This window comes from Heterodontus francisci, chromosome 9 (assembly GCF_036365525.1).
Source record: "Heterodontus francisci isolate sHetFra1 chromosome 9, sHetFra1.hap1, whole genome shotgun sequence".
Lineage (NCBI taxonomy): Eukaryota > Metazoa > Chordata > Chondrichthyes > Heterodontiformes > Heterodontidae > Heterodontus > Heterodontus francisci.
The window spans coordinates 62,626,867-62,651,061 of record NC_090379.1 but is presented as its reverse complement, the minus strand read 5'-3'; the positions used below and the strand labels follow the sequence as shown (position 1 = coordinate 62,651,061).

General features: G+C 41.4%; 1 protein-coding gene across 1 annotated transcript in view; it reads right to left on the bottom strand.

The window, feature by feature from the left end:
* daam1a (dishevelled associated activator of morphogenesis 1a) overlaps positions 1-24,195 on the bottom strand; it is a 182,130-nt gene that overhangs the window by 116,670 nt on the left and 41,265 nt on the right. Inside the window, exon 2 of the mRNA XM_068039245.1 lies at positions 5,636-5,861. Coding sequence (XP_067895346.1) covers positions 5,636-5,824 — 189 coding nt within the window. The 5' untranslated portion in view covers positions 5,825-5,861. The remainder of the gene's footprint in view (positions 1-5,635; positions 5,862-24,195) is intronic.

Sequence of the window (24,195 nt, the reverse complement as noted above, 5' to 3'; positions counted from 1 at the left end):
TATATTACATGCATATAATTGCATGGATTTTTGGTTATGAACTAGATATACCAATGCAGTCTTCCTGTTCAGACTGTAACAAGGTCACACACATCATAACAAACCTTCAATATGTCAAATGACTCAGATGAGTTTATAAAACTAGAAGTACAAAACAAGAATGTCAACTGAATAATAGTCTTGAAAAATACATGTTTTGATCTAGAACACTAAGCTTTCCATTTTCTTGAGATCACAATGGCAAACTGCCTGACTAAGTTGAACAGTGAACAAAAATTGACTAGAGAGAAAGTAATAATCACAGATCGATATAGATGAGAAAAGCCAGGCTGGCTGCTCTAGCTCATCCACTCTGAAAATAAACTCTGCAATGCTCTCCCAAAATTAACACCCAGTTTCTAGGATTTTTGCCTCCATTGTCCTATCTGGAAGGTGACAGATGTTGATTACTTCATGGAGAATTCTGACAGGTCCCGTTTGCCAGTCTGAACTTTGTCCCCACTGCCGTCAAATTTTAATTTGAAGATATCAACACCACCAATATAGCAGCGTGAGGCAGTCATTTTATAGCCCAGTACACACACTGTACCAGGTCAATTCTAATTTCACACACTAGAGTGATTATGTCTCAGTGAAAAAGATACCTACAAATAAGTTTTACAATTTAACTTCAGTTACAGCCTTCAAAATTTGAAGGTAGAAGGCAGCATGCAATAGCAGAGAAAGTCCCACCTAATACAATTAGCTTAGGAGGTGGGAGGCTAGAGGTCAGAGGCTAAGAATCCTGCGGCGAGTAACTCACCTCCTGACTCCCCAAAGCCTGTCCACCATCTACAAGGCACAAGTCAGGAGGATGATGGAATACTCTCCCACTTGCCTGGATGGGTGCAGCATTCGAGAATCTCGACACCATCCAGGACAAAGCAGCTCGCTTGATTGGCACCCCATCTACAACATTCACTCCTTCCACCACCAACGCACAGTGGCAGCAGTGTGTACCATCTACAAGATGCACTGCAGCAATGCACCAAGGCTTAGACAGCACCTTACAAACCCACGACCTCTACCAACTGGAAGCACAAGGGCAGCAAATGCATGGGAACACCACCTGCAAGTTCCCCTCCAAGTCACATACCATCCTGACTTGGAACTATATCACTGTTCCTGGGTCAAAATCCTGGAACTCCCTTCCTAACAGTACTGTGGGTGTACCTACCCCACATGGACTGCAGCAGTTCAAGAAGGCAGCTCACCACCACCTTCTCAAGGGCAATTAGGAATGGGCAATAAATGCTGGCCTGGCCAGCGACGCCCACATCCTATGAAATGAATACAAAAAAATCATCAGCAAAATGGCACCACATGCATCAAGTCACTAACATTATTTAATGACTGATATAGCAAACAAATTGCATATTCTGGTAACTACAAGAAATTATTTCAGCCAATCTTCTATCATAAACCACTTGGAAGAGATGAGTGCACACCAAGAACATCGAATCATACAGCACTGAATGACGACCCCGTCAAATCCATGCGGGATCTCTGCAAGAGCAATTCAGCTAGTCCCACTCCCACATTCTTTCCCCATACTCCTGCATTCTTTCCCTTCAGATGCTTATCTACTTCTCTAATGAAAGCCATGATTGAATCTGCCTCCATCACCCTCTCAGGCAGTGCACTTCAGATCCTAACCACTTGCTGCCTAAAAAAGCTTTTCTTCATGTCGCCTTTGGTTCTTCTGGCAGTCACCTTAAACCTGTGTCCTCTGGTTCTTGAACTTTTCACCAATGGGAACACACTCTAACTACTCTGCCAGAGCCCTCAAGATTTTGAACACCTCGGTCAAATCTCATCTCGTCTTTAAGGAAAACAACCTCAGCTTCTCCAAACTGTCCACATAACTGAAGTCCCTCAAACCTTTTCTGCACCCCCTCTAAAGCATTCACTTCCTTCCTAAAGTCCTGTGCCCAGAATTAAACAGAATACACCAATTGAGGCCAAACCAGTGCTTTATAAACGATTAATCATAACTTCCTTGCTTTTGTACTCTATCCCTCTACATATAAAGCCCAGGATCCCATAAGCCTTTTTAACCACTTTTTCAATCTGCCCTACTACCTTCAATGATTTGTGCATATATATCCTCAGGTATCTCTGTTCTTGCACCCTCACTAGAATTGTGTCCTTTATTTTATATTGCCTCTCCTCATTTTCCTACCAAAACATGTCACTTCCGCACTTCTCTGCCCATTCCACCAGTCTGTTTATATCCTCTTGAAGTCTATCACTATGCCCCTCACAATTCATATTACTTCGAAGTTTTGTGTCATCTGGCACAAAACAGGCACTGGTTGCAATATAAAAACAGATAACGCAAAGCCTCATCAGTAAAGGTACTTGTTAAAAATTCAGACAAAATCTAGTAGCCTGCTATACAATTATTTGCACTTCAATGATTTAAGAAACTGGTTGACTTTAGCAGTTGTGAAGTTTCCCCAACTTAACCACTTATCTTTGCATTTCAAATGCTAACAGACCAAACACTTTTATTTTTATTTCAATCCTTATAAAACAAACTGAATGTTTTTTTTTTAATATATAAAAGTACACGCACTCCCAGGAAATTACATGGCTGTGCGGCTGATGAGAGGGGTGGGGGCATTGGGAAAAAGTGTTGAATCATGATGGTCTAGTCATCAGGGTGCGAGGCAAGCTTGATGGACCAGCGGGTCTTTTCCTGCCTGTCAATTTCATGTTTAGAAGTCCCGCTTTCCCCAACTTAATCATGAACTGGCAAGGAAACCAGAGTTCCTGTTTACATTGCTATAGAATAGAGCAAACAGTATATCTTCTGATGCAGTACAAATTTGAGGTTTTCTACTTTGGTCTTATTTTTAACATTGATTTATCTCTTCTCTTTTGTTTTTTCCTCTCTATTTTCTCTTTGTTTTCAACACACACCTAATTGCAAACAAGTTCTTTATCTATCATTTTCTCCCTGGGAAAACCCAACCTCCATGCTGTTCTTTTGCTTTCTCTTGCAAAAGAAAAATTATCACAAAACCACAACTCATCAAGCCAGTGCACTCAGGAAATAATGATCCTCAGATGGGAGACTTGCAAGTAGGACAAGATCCTAGAGTGAGACACAATAATAATGCGACATAATGGGTATTCTTAATCTATATAAACAGAGCTGCAATTTTTGTGCATCAACACTATATCTACACCGACATTTGCAAACACAGCTGAAAATAGGTACCCAAACTGGAAGTTCTGTATCCATTGAAAGTCCCCTCTAGTCAGGAATTTCAACCCACAAAAAACCACTGTAGATTTTTTAATTAAGTCCAATTTAATACATGTACTTTTAAGAGAACACCTGCAATTTTTTTATTATAGAACTGTGTTTCATTGAAGAGAAATCAGAGTCAGCACATTAATAACCCATTTATCATTTGTCAACAGTCAACTGTTTATGTATTAAGTACGTTCACTGTAGTGTGCATCTTCTGAACTATACAGTTCGTTGCAAAAGGAGTTGTATTAAGTCATCTATGGAGAATCTTGCATTCTCTCTAGACATTCAAACAAATGGTTACAAACACTGGTCCTCTAAGCAGCGTGACTGCACAGCAACCTGAAAGTTCCCATGTAGGCTGCACAGAAGTCAGCCCCTTTAAATTACCACACATAAGCAGTTGTGCAAAAAAATTTTACATGAATCGGCCGTGGACTGCAAAAAAAATTGAGAGGGTACGTTGGTTACAACTGCAGAATTACCAGGTTAATAATGTTACAGTAACTAGATATAGTTGGAGACTAAATGTACATTTAGTACAACACAAGGAGTGCAAAAATTTGTATAAATTTATGCTTAGAGATATACATACAATCTGATCAGCACTCCTTTCCCCACTCACCATCTCCCCCACCAGTCCTTTCTTTCTGTCTTTATTATTTTTGATCCCACAGAAAGCCAGCATGGATTTGTTAAGGGAAAATCGTGTTTAACTAACTTGCTGGAGCTTTTTGAAGGGGTAACCGAGAGGGTTGATGAGGGCAATGCTGTTGATGTGATGTGCATGGACTTCAAAAGCCATTTGATACAGTGCCACAGACTTGTGAGCAAAGTTATAGCTCATGGAATTAAAGGGACAGTAGCAACATGGATATGAAATTGGCTGAGTGACAGGAAGGAGAGAGTAGTGGTTAATGGACGTTTTTCAGGCTGGAGGAAAGTTTGTAGTGCAGTTCCCCAGGGTTCAGTGTTGGGACCATTGCTCTTCTTGATGTATATTAATGACCTAGACCTTGTTGTACAGGGCACAATTTCAAAATCTGAAAATTATATGAAATTTGGAAGCATTGTAATCTGTGAGGAGGATAGTGTAGAAATTCAAAAGGACATAGACAAGCTGGTGGGATGGGAGGACAAGTTGCAGATGAAGTTCAATGCAGAGAAACATGAAGAGACACATTTGGGTAGGAAGAACATGGAAAGACAATATAAAATAAAGGGTTCAACTTTAAAGGGGGTGCTGGAACAGAGGGACCTGGGTGTATATGTGCATAAGTCATTGAGGGTGGCAGGACAGTTTGAGCGAGTGGTCAATAAAGCATACAGTAACCTAGGCTTTACTAATAGGGGCATAGAGTACAAGAGCAAGGAAGTTATGTTGTACTTGCAGAAGACACTAGTTCGGCCTCAGTTGGAGTATTGTGTCCAGTTCTGGGCACCACATTTAAAGAAAGATGTGATGATATTGGAGAGAGTACAGAAAAAGTTCACAAGAATGGTTCCAGGGATGAGGAACTGCATTTACAAAGACAGATTGGAGAAGTTGGGAGTGTTTTCCCTGGAGAAGAGAAGGCTGAGGGGAGATTTGATAGAGGTATTCAAAATCATGAGGGGTTTGGATGGAGTAGATAGGGAGAAACTGTTCCACTCGTCAAAGGATCAAGAACGAGAGGGCTCAGATTTAAGGTAATTGGCAAAAGAAGCAATGGTGACATGAGGAAAAACTTTTTCACACAGCAAGTCATTAGGATCTGGAATGCACTGTCCGGGAGTGTGGTGGAGGCAGGTTCAATCAAGGTATTCAAAAGGGAACTAGACTGTTATCTGAAAAAGGAAGAATGTGCAGGGTTATGGGGAGAAGGCAGGGGAATGGCACTAAGTAAATTGCTCACTCAGAGAGCCGGTACAGACATGATGGGCTGAATAGCCTCCTTCTATGCTGTAACAATTCCGTGACTCTGACTTGTTTGCGGGTCCTATCCAGCATCGCGACGGATGAAAAGGCGGCTGTGGTTAAAATTTCCTCGAATTTTACTTCTCCCCGTGTCAAGAAGTTGTATCTCATCCTAACATCTCAGCTAGGATTAGTAACTTGACACAGCAAATCACTGGTGCAGGAACAGGGCCACAAGTACATTTTTATTAATTTCTAGACATCAGCACAAACAAAATTATTCCTATTTTATGCAAGCCTTTACTCCTTCACAAATTCCTTTAGAACAGCATTTCACAACAATTAATAACTCACAAAAATGGACATGTCATAATGATGTACATCTAAAAATGAAGATTAATGTTTAAATATACTGTTTGTGAGGACCATGAACCTACCACAAGTTCAGTGAACATGATATCCAGTTCTTCAGGTGGAGGCATGGGCAATGCTGGCTCCATTGTCTGCAATGCAAAATTGCTGTCATTTCTTAGTCTGTACGTGATCTCTGGGTGATCACTCCCTCGAAAGCAGCAGAATATGAAGGAAAGACCCCGACTACTTCTCTTCCGAGGGGCCATGTTCATAATTCTTTATTTCTCACAGCTAATGACTCCTCCAGAACTGAAAAAGGACAACAGAACTTAGTATAGAAAAACAGCCAAGAACCAAAATTCACAAGTGTGCACATTTTACAACATTCAACATGTGAGACACTATTTTGCAGAAGTGCAAAACATTCTAAATATTCTGTATGTTCAATTTGTTCAAGAGAATCTACCAATGCAATTTTAATTCAACTTTTTGAAAACTAGAATAAATAATGTCTACCCTTGAGTAACAAACTTAATTTTCACTACAAGGTACTCAAGACATGTTTGGAGGGGCAATTATAATACGTAAAAATAGCACCAGACACATCAACTTCCACATATATACTATGTTTAAATTTCTTACTGGCTTGTCCTCTTTGAATTTCATGGACTTGAAGATTTGGAAAAGGTTTTTTCAGTGCTCTTAACTCATCAGTGAATAAATCCAAAATCTGAACATTACATGGATGATAGTAGAATGAAGGGTATGTAGGTAGTTTGAGTAGGTTAAAGGTTCGGCACAACATCGTGGGCCGAAGGGCCTGTACTGTGCTGTACTGTTCTATGTTCTATATGTCAAGCACCATACTTAGCTGCAAAGTATTGCAATTTAGTATAGTCATTGATAGGTACTGGAACAGCTCAGTCTGTTTCTATCTGCCAACACAGCTCAAAGCACGACAAAAATATTCTTAATTTAGATAAATGACAATTTCTGAGAAAGGATATGAACATATCCTGGTAGCCTATTTGGATGATGAATAGTTCACATTAGGATCAGTAAGCAGATCCGAACAGCAATACAACACTGAATGGCCAAAAATTTAATGCCATACATCCAACTATTTTCCAATGTTGTACTGACAAATATTTTAAATTTTAATTTCATTTCTAAATTTCCAAATCAAGTTATAACTGCTGCAACTCACAATGATCTAAAGCTACATTTCAAGTAAGACCTCCGTGGAAGTTTGGCTTCCATACTCGAGACATTGGACCCCCCACTCCCTCAGTTGATGTGTAATGTACACCAAAACAATTCAAGACAGTGAGGGGAGAGAAGGAAAGGAATGATTTTTGTACAGCCAATATGTTGTGTCTTTAAAAACATGCTATGCCAATGTCAAAAATACAGTTCAGAAGATGATTTCAAAAATGTGCATTGAATACATATGGTTTTATTTTAGCAGTGCATTGTTCGGGGACATAAACTACAAGGTAGATTCAGTTTTGTAAAAAACACAAATTTGTAAAGACAAAGGATTCCACCCCCAACTCAAAGCATAATACTCAGTCCAAAAAAATCCAGAAGCGGATTACATATGAGCACTAAGAGATCAGAACCAATGGCAGTATGTAGCTTTAGCAGCCAATTACTTTTTAAAAACTCATTAAACAATCATTAGTTTTTATTATAAAAAGGTTGCTCAATATATTCCAAAACATTTACTACAGTAACAATTACAGTCTACAGAAGGAGAAATATGTTGGCGTTCTTTTGCTCTATTTCTACACAAAGTATGTAAATCTAGAGTCAGGAACCCAATCTAATAACTTGCATTGCACACGTTTTACAACATTCAGCATGTTTGACACTGTTTTGCAAGAGTGCAAAACATTCTAAATATTCTGTATGTTCAATTTAGTCGTCTTCATGCAAGAAGTTATTACTGAATCTAATTGACACTAACATTGGTTACAGCACAAAACACTGCCTATGTGGTTGCAGTCAAAATGCACGAGTTTATGTGAAGAACTGTAAAAGCAAACTGAGCTGAGCAAATAGCTTAGGAATTTACTAACTTTTCTTTACCTCTTCTTACAAGGTACAGGAAACAAACTGCTTTGCAGTGAAAATTATTACATATTTTGCTGTTTTAGAAAAAAAACTATCCACCTTAAAGTTTTGAACTTTGATTTCTGAGCTGCATTTTGCAACATCTTCTGAAAATATGGTGCTGCACCATATCTCAGTTTGCATAATAAAACAGAAAAATGTAATGACACAAATGGATATTAGTTGCTTTGTTAACTAGCTGGTCAGCACATACTGTGCAAGTATTAAGAAATATACTCCGTTTCCTCTGATCTTTTGGACTCTGCACTCTTGCATGAAGCCACAACGTAAACATCTCGATCTGTACTTATCGTACTCTGATAAATTTTAGTCCAATTCCTTCTTTAAAACAAATTTAACTTTAAATTTCTATCATGAAATCCAGCCTCTATTGTTACAGGAGACATTACATACTTAGAATATTAAATATTTGATGCTTTATTGCATTTAATAACCCTGAAATTAAAGTTCTTGTGTAAGGATTTGTCAATTTCACATTCTCATTTAAAATTCAAAAAACCAGTGATTCTCAGCTGACTTGGCATCTCTGACATTCTCATCAAACTGGCTAGTAATTACTGGGGGAATCTTCATGATCTCCATTTGCATATAAGTGGAAACTAGTCCATAACAGAGTCCCAACTATTGGGCTCAGACTTATGGTACAATACCCTTGGCATAGGAATGACAATATGCAATAAAATTAAATGTAACCTTTCTTAAATGAGGTTGATTTATGTTATAATGGAGGATACTGGCATCAGCAGGCCGTACAAAGCAACTTTCCACGCTTTGCCCTACCATTGATAAGTAGAATGGAAATAAGTGTAATAGCTAACACCCTGCCACCAAAATGGAGGTTCCAGTATATTGCAATAAATTAAGATGCCTAAAATTTAAAAAAAAGTTAGATATTCAGTTGTACAAGTTAGTGTGCTAAAATGCTGTGAAATATGGGAAGGAAATGTACGTCACTTCCAGACAGGTTTTTGACCTGTGGAATGCCTGAGAAATGTCGGCAAGCAAGTTAAGTCAGGACAATTCCAAAAGATGAACAATGGCTGAGGCCTAGCAACAGGTATCTGCCCTCTCGGCTAAATCGTGACTCGAATCTGGTGATATGGAGCTTCACTGCGCATACAACCAAACACTCTAGAGATAGTCATTAGAACTGGGTGCTTTAAATTCAAATCACCAGAAAACTTGTCATAGTAAGCTCCAGGTTCTAATGACACTCTTGCAATATACCAACATCATCCAATTTCAAGCTCTATGCTAATCCAGCTGCTGTGCAGTCAGGCACAACAGTTCCTCCAAGAAAATTTTCTCAATTAAATCTTCAGCACTCAGCATTTGAAGAAAAATATTTAAAACCAATGACAAACTTTTGCGATTCATTATCGACACTCATGCTGACATGGCATAAGACACTTTCTAAAGGCAACAGAAGTCCATTGCTAAGAAGGTGGGTTGTGGAAGAGTGGCGAGAAGAATAAAATTAAATAATACGCTTTTTCTATTATCATGGTAAGCATCAACAAGTTGCCTTGTAAAATACAGGAAACCAGAAATACACAAAGACTAGGCAAACATTCTCAGTTTCACATTCAGCAAACCACATGAAAAGGCATTATATTTGATAGGCTCCAACACCATATACAGTGGAACTTACTATATTATAACAATTATAGGGAAACAATTTGCTTCTGAATTCAGTTACTATGTCATTAAATATAACAAAAATACCCATTACAAATTATTAGTAATTTATTGGGACAACAGGTGCAAAGCAGCAATAGAATGGATCAGACTAGTAGCTCCCACTTACAAAGCAGCAATCTCCATCTATGATTAAAGTCTGTTGTGTGCAGTTTTAAAAAAAAAAACAAATATTCAAAGCAAATTCAGCCATCAATCTCAGGATTACACATTTTGTGATGTATTCAGTTTCAGATCGTGGTTTTTCTTGAAGCAGATAATGCAGCACGTTCCTTGGATTGCAGAGGCTTTGAATCACTCTTGCAATTAATTTTGAGAATGTCGCTCAACTTGATTTGTTAATTTAAATATATCTGGTCCCAAAGGAGGCTTTAACATGTCTGGATGAAATTGTAAACTGTAAGCAAGACCTGGTCCATCATTACTGACAATATTTCTTTTAAAGCCTCCTTTGGGACCAGATATATTTAAATTAACAAGCTTACAGTTTACAATTTCATCCAGACATGTTAAAGTTCATTGTTCACCTGCTACAAATGATTCACTGTTATCTATCCTAGTGCTGCCTCAACAGGCTCCCGTGTGGCAGAAGTTGAGATCATGTTACAGATATCTGGCAACAGCAGAAAAAGCTGGAAATACTCAGCAGGTCAGGCAGCACCTGATGTTTCAGGTACAAGACCTGGCCACGGGCTTTTTTGTTGCACAGATATTTGTTGTGGACAGATCCAAGATCAAACACCAGAAATAATTTTTTCGCTTAATTCGCAGATCTCCCATGCTGACATGAAAGTAAGCTAGCAGTTACGCTGAAGTGCAGTATCTTAACTATGATGCCTAAGGCAAGTGTACAATATGCAAGATTTTTAAAATACCATATACATATCTAAAATCTTTGCGATCCATGCTGCATCTCCTGAATCTATGCCCACCTTTCCCAGAACTCCATACCTGAATGCCTCTGACCAGGTTTCTGACCCTGCCACATTGCCAAAACAGCTCTTATAAAAGTCAAAAGTGACATCTTAAACGACTGTGACCATGGTAAAATAACTCGACTCATCCTTCTGACCTATTTGTTGCCTTTGGGACTGCTTTCCATACCATCCACCTCCTCCGCCTATGCTCCATTTGTCCAGCTGGGTGGGGCTGACTCCTGGTTCCATTCTTATCTACCCAGTCGTAGCCAGAGAACCAACTACAATGGCTTCCCTTCCCACTCCCGCACCATTACCTCTGGAATACCCCAAGGTATCCTTGGCCTGCTTCTATTTCTCACCTACATGCTGCCCCTCAGTGACATCATCCAATAACACGTCAGGTTCCATATGTACACTAACACCCAGTTCTACCACATCGCCACCTGTCTCGACCCCTCCACTGTCAGACTGCTTGTCTGAGATCTTGTACTGGTTGAGCACAAACTTTTCCAACCAAATATTAGAAAGGTCAAAGCCACTGTCGTCTGTCCCTGCCACAAACACTGTTCTCTAGCCAGCAACTCCATCCCTCTTTCTAGCAACTGTGGACATCGTATTTGACCCAATATGAGCAGCAAACCACAGATCCACGTCATCACCAAGACCGCCTATTTCCACCTCCGTGACAGCACCTAACTCCACACCTGCCGCAGTTCATTTGTTTCCAAAACCCTCATCCATGTATCTGTTGCCTTTAGACTTGACTATTCTAATGCTTTCTTGGCTAGCCTCCCATCTTCCATAAACTTGAGCTCATCCAACACTCTGCTGTCTATCGCCGCACCAAGTCTGATTCACTCATCACAACTGTGCTCACTGACTTACACCGCCTCCTAGTCCAGCAATGCCTAAATTTTATAATTGCCATCCTTGTTATTAAATCCCTCATGGCCTCTCCCCTCTTCCCCACACCTCTCCACCAATCTCTAACTTCCTCCAGCCCGACAACCAGCGTAGGCCATAAACTCTAACTCCTTCACTTCTCTGCCTCTCTTTCCTCTTTTAAGACAAAGCTTAAAACCTAACTCTTGGACCAATCTTTTGGTCATCTGTCCCAATATCTCCTTATGTGGCTCAGTGTCAAATTTTGTTTGATAAAGCTCCTCTAAAGCATTTTGGGATAGAACATAGAACAGTACAGCACAGTACAGGCCCTTCGGCCCACGATGTTGTGCCGAACCTTTAACCTACTCGAGGATCAAACTACCTACATACTACTATCATCCATGTACCTATCCAAGAGTCGCTTAAATGTCCCAAATGTATCTGCTTCTACTACCACCGCTGGCAGTGCATTCCACGCACCCACCACTCTCTGTGTAAAGAACCTACCTCTGACATCTCCCCTAAACCTTCCTCCAATCACCTTAAAATTATGCCCCCTGGTGATAGCCCTTTCCACCCTGGGAAAAAGTCTCTGACTATCCACTCTATCTATGCCTCTCATCATCTTGTACACCTCTATCAAGTCACCTCTCATCTTTCTTCGCTCCAATGAGAAAAGCCCTAGCTCCCTCAGCCTTTCTTCGTAAGACATGCCCTCCAGTCCAGGCAGCATCCTGGTAAATCTCCTCTGCACCCTCTCGAAAGCTTCCACATCCTTCCTATAATGAGGCGACCAGAACTGAACACAATATTCCAAGTGTGGTCTAACCAGGGCTTTATAGAGCTGCAGCATAACCTCACAGCTCTGAAACTCAATCCCCCTGTTAATGAAAGCCAACACCCCATACGCTTTCTTAACAACCCTATCAACTTGGGTGGCAACTTTGAGCGATCTATGGACATTGACCCCAAGATCCCTCTGTTCCTCCACACTACCAAGAATCCTATCTTTAAGCCTGTATTCTGCATTCAAATTCGACCTTCCAAAATGAATCACTTCACACTTTTCCAGGTTGAACTCCATCTGCCACTTCTCAGCCCAGCTCTGCATCCTGTCAATGTCCCGTTGCAACCTACAACAGCCCTCCACACTATCAACAACTCCAGCAACCTTTGTGTCATCGGCCAACTTGCTAACCCAGCCTTCCACTTTCTCATCCAAGTCATTTATAAAAATCACAAAGAGCAGAGGTCCCAGAACAGATCCCTGTGGAACACCACTGTTCACCGAGCTCCAGGCTGTATACTTTCCATCTACTACCACCCTCTGTCTTCTATGGGCCAGCCAATTCTGTATCCAGACAGCCAACTTTCCCTGTATCCCATGCCTCCTTACTTTCTGAATGAGCCTACCATGGGGAACCTTATCAAACGCCTTGCTAAAATCCATATACACCACATCCACTGCTCTTCCTTCATCAATGTGTTTTGTCACATCCTCAAAGAATTCAATAAGGCTTGTGAGGCATGACCTGCCCCTCACAAAGCTATGCTGACTGTCTCTAATCAAACTATACTTTTCCAAATAATCATAAATCCCGTCTCTCAGAATCCTCTCCAATAATTTGCCCACTACCGACGTAAGACTGACTGGTCTATAATTCCCAGGGTTATCCCTATTCCCTTTCTTGAACAAGGGAATAACATTTGCCTCCCTCCAATCATCTGGTACTACTCCAGTGGACAGTGAGGATGCAAAGATCATCGCCAAAGGTGCGGCAATCTCTTCCCTCGCTTCCCGTAATATCCTTGGGTATATCCCGTCTGGCCCCGGGGACTTATCTGTCCTCATGTCTTTCAAAATTTCCAGCACATTCTCCCTCTTAACATCAACCTGTTCGAGCATATCAGCCTGTTGCACGCTGTCCACACAAATGACCAGGTCCCTCTCACTAGTGAATACTGAAGCAAAGTATTCATTTAGGACTTCCCCTACCTCCTCCGACTCCAGGCACAAGTTCCCTCCACTATCCCTGATCGGCCCTACCCTCACTCTGGCCATCCTCTTGTTCCTCACATAAGTGTAGAACGCCTTGGGATTTTCCTTAATCCTACCCGCCAAGACTTTTTCATGTCCCCTTCTAGCTTTCTTAAGTCCATTCTTCAGTTCCTTCCTGGCTACCTTGTAACCCTCTAGAGCCCTGTCTGATCCTTGCTTCCTCAACCTTAAGTAAGCTTCCTTCTTCCTCTTGACTAGCTGTTCCACATCTTGTTTTATACAAAGGCTATGGGCCAAGTGTGGGAAAATTGGATTAGATTGGACACGTGCTTGATGGTCAGTGCAGGCGCGTTGGGTCAAAGGGACTGTTTCTGTGCTGTAAAACTCTATGGCTATTAAAGGCACCACATAAATGGAAGCTGCTGTTGTTGCAACTACACAAAGAGAATCAAAATGAACCGTTTATGTACGCGTGTAATTTAAAAACGGCCAACTTGTGCGCTACCTGCGTGACAAATTTCAGGTTGCTGCACGGCCTAGAGGGAACATTGGTCCCAAGTGTCTGATGATTCAAGTTCTAGGAGTACCAGAATACAAACACTGAATTCCCTGGATACATAGCAGGCAAAGGTTAATAGTCATTGCTCAGAATCAGTACGTTCAGCAATTCACAGAGATAGATACTTAAGTGCAATAGTAATTTGCATTACAAATTTGATGATGATTTGGGCATGTTTTTCTAGATTAAGGACAAATCACTTCTCATTTGTGCAACATATTTCATGCAATTCTTCATTTCAACTTTGGCACATCAATATAATGAACTCACGTGCTGAGCTCTTTTATGCCAGTGGTTCCCAAACTAGGGTCCGCCAAGATCTTCCGGGGGATCGCAACACAGGGCTGGCCCACAATTTGGCGACATAGGTGACTGTCAAGGGTAAGTGTGCGATTGGCGGCCAGGGACACACTCTCTGGGCTCTGCTCTATCCAGGTCCCTGCCAAGGATAAGGCAGACTCTACAGTGAGAAGTACTCACACCCACCTCACTAATATCGGTAGCTAAATATCCGTTTGCTTAAAAGCATTAACACATGCAACACTTTTATATTGAGTAGGAAACAGTATTATACTTCACCCGAGTGGTTGAGAGGGGGGCAGCAGGGGGGGGGGGGGGGGGGGTTGGCCTCTGTGATTACTAGTCGATTTGAAAAGGGGTCCTTCAACCAAAAATAGTTTGAGAACCATTGTTTTACACAACAGACGTGCAATTGATCCATTAGTTAGCCATTCTACTCTGGATTCAAATGTTCCCATCAAAACATTACTACATGGCAGCACATTGGAAGACATGAAGTAAATTGAATTACTCCTTTTTTGGTACCAAGAATAAAAAGGTTCATTTACTCTGAAAACTGGGCAACAGTTACTCTTCAATGGAATACTACTCAGTCTTGAGTTATTTTGAAACGTTTTTTAAAAATCTGTTGATATGAAATATATACTCTGTTTACCAAGTTATTTCTTCATTTTGATACGAGATTTCTAAGGTAGCCCTCTGGCTAATAAAATATATTTAAAATTCCATATTGGCACAGGCTGATGCTGCCATTCAACTTTTTGACCTTTGGAGTTTTGGCTAAAGAGGAGAAATTTGATTATACAAAAAGGGGTTTTGCAATGAACCAATTTCAGGCAGTTCTGTTCCCATTTCAAATTACATTGGTACTGAGTATGCATAGCTGAACATAAAAACAATACTTGACATTATGTCAGCATAATATCAATATATTTCACATGGGCCAAACTGCAGCAACTCAGAAAAATACCAGATGCAAACTTTGTGTGCTTGCATGTCACCGCTATCCAATAATATGTCAGCAAAAAGATACATTCCATAGCCACAAAGCATGTTGTCACTCCATCACAGATCCTGAAATTAGACAGTGGTTTTCTTGAGAGCTGCAGAAGTTACCTCCAAGCCATTCTCTCCAGAAACTACTACTGTATCTAAAATAATTCTGTTCTTCTACTTAAAACGTTTTAAGCTATTTTAGGTAAAGTTCTTGCTCTTGGCTCAACTGCAGGCTGGTTATATGCAGCATGCTATCCTAGGCTCATCTCTACTGTAGCTTTTGTTTAACCCAAAACACTGAAGTGACAACTCAATATGATAGTTATTTTAAACTTCACTTGGAGACACTGAGACAGCATAATAGCTGTCATTATACAGGAATATGACAAAAGATGACTAGTATTTTGAGGTTATCATCTCTTTGCTGGAAACAAGCTAAACCGGTTTATGTAGCCATGACAAAATACAAATTTAAGTTCATTATATTAAAAAAAATGACAGTGTACTGCAAATGGACTCCAAATGTCTTCAGTAACTCAATTAAGTGCACGTTAGTTGTTACGCCAATGTGTTTTGTTGAATGATAATTTTCTTTGGTCCAGTGATTGGAGATCTGAATTTATATTTTTCCTTCGAAGAAATTTAAAAAGAACATTTAAAAAAGGATGACCGGCGGCCGCTTTAGATGATCACCTAGTTTGCAACACTATATCCTGCACTGCAAAGGACTGTAAGGAGGGAGATGAAATGGCTGCATTTCCCAACAAGAACCAAGACCCAGGAAGTTTAAAGGAACTATCTGTTCTCTCAGCAAGCAGAGAAATACGGCTAATTGCTAGATTTGAATGACTGAGTGACTGTCATGTGGCAAGCCCCTCCCCATCTGTGGTTTTCAGCAGTGCTTTCTCTGCAGCAGAGGAGAAGCAACCGGACTCTGACATGAGCAGATTCTAAAAGTGGGGGTCCCCCTCTCTCTATTCCAGCTTGAAAGCTTTATAAACCTGCCTGTTAATTAACCACCTTTGCATACTCTGGCCTCAATCAGAAACCCCGTTGGAGGAAATCAACTGTATTGCTGTCTCCAAGAAACCAAATAAACCAGTCATCTACCTCTTCAAACTAAAAGCCTTGGGACCACTGAATTCAACTAGAAGCCAGCCGATCGCCAAACTCCACAGACTGTTTGCTTTTTTATGGACTCTAACTTAGCCAATCTACCTTTCCCGGCTCTGTAACCTATTTGTGTGTGTGCAAACTTCTAGTGTGTGTGAGAGAGTGCATGAAATTTGGTGCGTTTATTATTTTATTAGTTTGGTTTATGTACAATAAAGTTAACTTTTCTTTGCAAACTCAAGAAAATCTGTCCGATTACTTACTTGCTATGATCACAACAAGAATCAAACATCTACTGAATTGGCTAGTACATCCACTTTAAAAAATAATTAAATCTGTTGCGGTCAAACAAGGAGGGAAAAGAGGGAAGCCTTTCGATCCCTTCTCACTTGACCATAACATAGCAATCAAGAAAAAGTTGTTTTCATACTAATCACTCAGGATCCATTTCAAGTAATTTTAGATCATACAAGACACATGCCAACACTAACTGGAGGTTTTGTAATAAATTGAGTAATTAACACAGCTCAACCAAGTTTCACAAATATACCCTGGCATCCGGGTACACAGTGACAGGTCACTGGGATCTGTTCTAAAGCAGTTATTTTCAAGCAGCGTTAAGAATTAATCTGACAGGTTTTTCCAGCTTCTCAGGAGAGACGCAGCACCAGGAATTTTAGCTCGCCCACAGTGGATCTCTTCAGGGTTTCTTCAAAGAGGTAGAGGCAGCACAGTGGCAAGCACTGCAGCCTCACAGCTCCAGCGACCCGGGTTCAGTTCTGGGTACTGCCTGTGCGGAGTTTGCAAGTTCTCCCTGTGTCTGCGTGGGTTTCCGCCGGGTGCTCCGGTTCCCTCCCACAGCCAAAGACTTGCAGGTTGATAGGTAAATTGACCATTGTAAATTGCCACTAGTGTAGGTAGGTGGTGGGAGAATGGTGGGGATGTGGTAGAGAATATGGGGCTAATGTTCTTTCTTTTGGGCCTCCTTATCTCGAGAGACAATGGATACGCGCCTGGAGGTGGTCAGTGGTTTGTGAAGCAGCGCCTGGAGTGGCTATAAAGGCCAATTCTGGAGTGACAGGCTCTTCCACAGGTGCTGCAGAGAAATTTGTTTGTTGGGGCTGTTGCACAGTTGGCTCTCCCCTTGCGCCTCTGTCTTTTTTCCTGCCAACTACTAAGTCTCTTCGACTCGCCACAATTTAGCCCTGTCTTTATGGCTGCCCGCCAGCTCTGGCGAATGCTGGCAACTGACTCCCACGACTTGTGATCAATGTCACACGATTTCATGTCGCGTTTGCAGACGTCTTTATAACGGAGACATGGACGGCCGGTGGGTCTGATACCAGTGGCGAGCTCGCTGTACAATGTGTCTTTGGGGACATGAAATCGTGTGACATTGATCACAAGTCGTGGGAGTCAGTTGCCAGCATTCGCCAGAGCTGGCGGGCAGCCATAAAGACAGGGGCTAATGTAGGATTAGTATAAATGGGTGGTTGTTGGTCGGCACAGACTCGGTGGGCCGAAGGGCCTGTTTCAGTGCTGTATCTCTAAATAAATAAATAAATAGGGGAGCTGGACATTTTTTCCCTTGGCAAGTTGATCTCCAACTATCTTCAAAATAGTTCACACCCCAAAACAGAAAGTCAATCTCCTGACCTCCATAAACGTGGACATGTGGCTTCTCTGTAAAACATCTTCCCCAGGTCACCAAGGTTTCTGTTGTTTACTGAGCCCAAAGCACATGATTTCCAGCAAAGGTTGTTTGCAAACAACATCTGTGCCCTTTCAGCGAACTGTCAACAAAGAAAAGTCCAGCATTTATGAAATCCTCAGCCTTCCAATGAACTCATCTCCACAATTTAAATAAGAGTCTTCAAAAGATATTTTAAAAATATAGAAGCATCTTCAGAATAATGTAACAAAGCAACAAAATGAACACAAAAGAATAAGCATGGCAGAAACTAATTCATTAAAATTATGCATCAATAAAATTAAGAGCATTTGGTATCAATTCCACTACATCTGGGGCAGTTCAGTTTTAAAATCTGCCCGAGGCTGCAATTTCTAAATTTCTACACCCTAACAGTTGTATAATAGAATCCCTTTTCCCATCAAAATATTGTTTAAACATGTATTGCAACCTATTAACTGCTATTTTCTCTAATCTGGCATGCCTACTTTGTCCAGGATAGAGTTAAGGGAATAGGGGAAGAGGAGAAAACCAGTCTTCAAGATGACCTTTGACCTCTTCAGTTGCTGCCTAAGTTATTGCATTTGCTATGACAAGAAAAACCACAGCACAATAATGTTGCAGATTTTTATAAACAATGTGGTCTGTATACTGTAATTCTGGGTCACCACTATGCACCTACAACTTACAATATAGCTGGGGGCAATGAGTGTTGTGAAGAGTGTACAGATTCCTCCTTTCCTGTAATGCTCAATGACATCAGTGCAGTCATGCAATCACAGAACAATACTGCAAAGGAGACAGCTAGTCCCACTATCCTGCTCTTTCCCCACATCTTTCTGATTTTTCCCCTTCAAATACTTTTCCAATTTCCTTTTGAAGGTGACTGTTGAATCTATAGCCAACTTCCTATCTGGCAGTCCATTCCAAATCCTAAGCATTCGTTGTATAAAAAGAAAATGTTCGTCATCTCTGATGCTTTTGTTGATAACCAGAGACGACAGGTTTAAGTGATCGCCACAGACACTGTAAACAATTTCTCTTTATTTTCTCTATCTAAAGCCTTCATGATTTTAAACACCTCTACCAAATCTTCTCTGCTCTGAGGCAAAGAGGCACAGCTTCTCCAGTCGATCCATGTAACTATAATCCTTCAGCCCTGAAACCATTCTAGTAAATTCCCTCTGTACCCCCTTCCAAAGCCTTCATGGCCTTCCTAAAAAATGAGATACCCAGAATTGGAAACAATACTCAAGCTGGGACTGAACTAATGTTGTGTGAGTTTAGCATAACTTCCTAACTTTTGAACTCTACACCTCCATTTATAAAGCCCAGGATTCCATATGCTTTATAAACTGCTTTAATATATTCTGCCACCTTCAAAGACCTGTGCACAGAAACCCCCAGGTCTCTCTTCTTGCACCCTCTTTAAAATTGTGCCATTTAGCATGATTAACTCTAATTTTTCCTACCAAAATTGGATACATTTAAGGATGGGATACAAATTATTGGTCTTTCAGGGAAAGGAGGGATATGGCGAGTGGGCAGAAAAGTGGAGTTGAAGCCTAAGATCAGCTATGATCGTATTGAATGGCAGAGTAGGCTTGATGGGCCATTTGGTTTACTCCTGCTATTTCTTGTGTTCAAAATGAATCACATCACACTCTCCTGCATTGAATTTTATTTGCCACATGGTCAACTATTCCACCAGCCCATCACTATCTTCCTCAGCGTTTACTACATTTCCAAGTTTAGTGTCACCTCAAAATTTCAAATTTGTGACCTGTATGCCCAAGTCATTAATGTACATCAAAAATAGCCCTGGTACAGAATCTCCCTTCACTCTGAAAAACAACCAACCACAACACTCTATCCCTGAGCCAATTTTTTAATCTGTGCTGCTACTGCCTCTACAGTCCTGTGTGCTGCTTTGTTTCATGTAACAAACTGGGCATTTTAAATAAGGGCCCCGTTTACTGATTCTAACAAAAATGCACAACATGGTCATAGAAAGCTTTATTAAAAATGTCTTAGCTGTGAGAGCATCAAACCACAGCTAAAGAAATGCTTTGCTAGAAATACAAATTACATAATAAACTATACACCACAAATAATTTTCAAAAAGGGATCCTCTCTATTCATGTCTTTGGGCAGAAACTGGAAACCAAATTAAATGATTCCTTTGGAAATACAACAGAAAAAGTTAAGATATGCAAGTGCAAAAGGTGGTAGGAGCAGCAGTTTCGATGCAAATGCATTGCTCATCTGGGCAACAATTTTCTTTTACTTAATCATAAAAGTCTACATAGTAAGTGATAGCTGTAATGCTCTTTCCCCTTTGGTTGGAGTCCTACTATTTAGAAGAAACTCCAAATTACATCTGCAAACAACTTAATAGGAAACCTTCAACATCTACTGAGTCTAAGTGGTGACCAGAAGACCTGAAGATTCACTACTCGCCAAATGTACAGCATTCTAAACCAGGATGAGAAAGAAAATAAACTACAATCTCCTAGTAAGTAGATTAACAATTGTGCATTATCCCTGGACAGAGAAATACTTTGCATTAAAACACATTCTTAAAAGCAGATATTCTCCCCCAAAAGCTCAGAAAAATCTCATGTAATGTGTTATTATTGCTTAATGATTTGATAACTTTGAAAGTGACCTGATCCAATAGGTGGTTGACTGTTTGGTCCACTGAAATGGTTGAGTTTTACTTTTTTAACATACTACCACTCTAATTCAAGACATTTTTTGTTCTTTCTTGATCCTCACTAATTTTTTTTATTATTTCATGGGATGTGGGCATTGCTGGCTAGGCCAACATTTATTGCCCATCCCTAATTGCCCTTGAGAAGGTGGTGGTGAGCTGGCTTCTTGAACCGCTGCAGTTCATGTGGGGTAGGTACACCCACAGTGCTGTTAGGAAGGTAGTTCCAGGATTTTGACGCAGTGACAGTGAAGGAACGGCGATATAGTTCCAAGTCAGGATGGTGGAGACCTTGCAGGTGGTTCTGTTCCCATGCATCTGCTGCCCTTGTCCTTCTAGGCGGTACAGGTTGCGGGCTTGGAAGGTGCTATCGAAGGAGCCTTGGTGAGTTGCTGCAGTACATCTTTATAGGTGGTACACAGTGCGGTCACTGTGTGTTGGTGGTGAAGGGTGTGAATGTTGAAGGTTATGGATGGGGTGCCAATCAAGCAGGTTACTTTACCCTTGATGGTGTCAAACTTCTTGAGTGTTGCTGGGGTGCACCCATCTAGGCAAGTGGAGGGTATTCCATCACACTCCTGACTTGTGCCTCGTAGATGGTGGACAGGCTTTGGGTAGTCAGGTGGTAAGTTACTCACCGCAGAATTCCTAGCCTCTGACCTTCTCTTGTAGCCACAGTATTTATGTGGCTGCTCCAGTTCAGTTTCTGGTCAATGGTAACCCCAAGGATGTTGATAGTGGGGGATTCAGTGATGGTATTGCCATTGAACATCAAGGGGAGATGGTTAGATTTTCTCTTGTTTTAGATGGCCATTGTCTAGCACTTGTGTGGCACGAATGTTATTTGTCACTGATCAGTCTAAGTCTGGATGTTGTCCAGGTCTTGCCACATCTGGACACAGGCTGGTTCAGTATCTGAGGAGTCACAAATGGTCAACATTGTGCAATCATCATCAAACATCCCCATTTCTGACCTTATGATTGAAGATCATTCAAAAAGCAGCTGAAGATGGTTGGGCCTAGGACACTACCCTGAGGAACTCCTGCAGTGATGCCCTGGGATTGAGATGATTGACCTCCAACAAACACAACCACCTTCCTTTGTGCTAGGTATGACTCCAACCAGCAGAGAGTTTTCCCCTCGGATTCCCATTGGCTCCTTGATGAATACACTCAATCAAATGCTGCCTTGATGTCAAGGGCAGTCACTCTCACCTTACCTCTGGAGTTCAGCTCTTTTGCCCACGTTTGGACCAAGGCTGTAGTGAGGTCAGGAGCGGAGTGGCCCTGGCGGAACCCAAACTGAGCATCAGTGAGCAGGTTATTGCTGAGCAAGTGCTGCTTGAGAGCACTGTTGACAACTCCTTCCATCAATTTGCTGATGATCAACAATAGACTGATAGGGCGGTAATTGGCCGGGTTGGATTGTCCTGCTTTCTGTGCACAGGACATACATGGGCAATATTCCACATTGCCGGGTAGATACCAGTGCTGTAGCTGTAATGGAACAGCTTGTCTAGGGACACAGCTAGTTCTGGAGTACAAGTCTTCAGTACTCTTGCCAGAATGTTGTCAGGGCCCATAGCCTTTGCAGTATCCAGTGCCTTCAGCCTTTCTTGATATCACATGGAGTGAATCGGATTGGCTGAAAACTGGCATGAGAGATGCTGGGGACCTCAGGAAGAGGCCGAGATGGATCATCCACTGGGCACTTCTGTCTGAAGATGGATGCAAATGCTTCAGCCTTGTCTTTTGCTCTGATGTGCTGGGATCCCATCGTAGAGGATGGGCATTTGTGGAGCCACCTCCTCCTCCAGTTACTTGTTTAATTGTCCACCACCACTCACGACTGGATAAGGTTGTGGGATCACTTAGCCCCGTCTATCGCTCGCTGTTTGGCATGAAAGTAGTCCTGTGTTGCAGCTTCACCAGGCTGACACCTCATTTTTACGTATGCCTGGTGCTGCTCGACATGCCCTCCTGCACTTTTCATTGAACCAGAATTGGTCCCCCAGCTTGATGTTAACAGTAGAGTTGGGGGTATGCTGGGCCATGAGGTTACAGATTGCGGTTAAATACAATTCTGCTGCTGCTGATTGTCCACAGCACCTCATGGATGCCCAGTTTTGCATTGCTAGATCTGTTCGAAACCTATCCCATTTGGCATGGTGATAGTGCCACACAACACGATGGTGGGTTCCCTCGATGTGAAGTTGGGACTTCGTGGCCACAAGGACTGTGCGTTGGTCACTCCTACCAATACTGTCATGGACAGATGCATCTGCGACAAGTAGATTGGTGAGGACAAGGTCAAGTATGTTTTTCCCTCTTATTGGTTCCCTCACCATCTGCCGCAGACCCAATCTAGCAGCTGTGTCCTTTAGGACTTGGTCAGCTCGGTCAGTAGCAGTGCTACCGAGTCACTCTTGGTGATGGACATTGAAGTTCCCTGCCCAGAGTACATTCTGTGCAAGTAGTGCAGCATTTCAAGACTAGGGAGGGAGACAGAGCAGAATTGCAACACCACATGCTGACCGATAGTTGGCCATAACTTACATTGTTGGTTAAGTGCCCTGCAAGGTATTGAAATGTCAGAGTTAGAAGCAAGACCCATAAACAATACTCAGCATTGTGTTTACTCAAGGGCAAAAAATGGAACCACATCAAGCAACATTCGTGTTATGCTCTCCATCAGGCATTTACAGATTTCAAAACTCTACATAAAAATTAGCACACTGTGTAGCTGCAGGGTCCATCAGTTTCAAGCTATTGGGGAGAGGGAAGAGTGAAAAAACATCTCAACTGCTGACAATTCATACTGGCATACATGAAATCAACGCTGACATGAACAGTGTTACGACCGAGGCGGGATGAATGCACTGCCTTTTCTAGTTCCACTTCTTCATAGGTCACAATTTATACTTAAATGTTTACCCAGTTACCAATACGGTCAATCATATACTCTACTCTTTATCCCAGAATAAGGTGCACCAACCAGGTTTCTTTAATAAACAAAACTGTTTCAGTGCTGTATCTCTAATCTAATCTAATCTAAACCCACATCGTGTTGTTTAAAAAAAAATAAAAAAAAAATAAAAATAAAAAGAAAAAAGAAAAAAAAAGAAAAAAAAAAAAGGGCGGCACAGTGGCGCAGTGGTTAGCACTGCAGCCTCACAGCTCCAGGGACCCGGGTTCGATTCCGGGTACTGCCTGTGTGGAGTTTGCAAGTTCTCCCTGTGTCTGCGTGGGTTTTCTCCGGGTGCTCCGGTTTCCTCCCACAAGCCAAAAGACTTGCAGGTTGATAGGTAAATTGGCCATTATAAATTGTCACTAGTATAGGTAGGTGGTAGGGAAATATAGGGACAGGTGGGGATGTTTGGTTGGAATATGGGATTAGTGTAGGATTAGTATAAATGGGTGGTTGATGTTCGGCACAGACTCGGTGGGCCGAAGGGCCTGTTTCAGTGCTGTATCTCTAATCTAAATCTAATCTAAAATTATCAGATTATAAAACATGACTTATTCAGTAATGAAGCAAAGCATTAACAGATTGAAACATGGAAGTTCCCTTTTCCTTTAGCCACACACAGACAGACACACACTTCTCTGTAGAGCTTTTTTGCAAAAAAAAAAA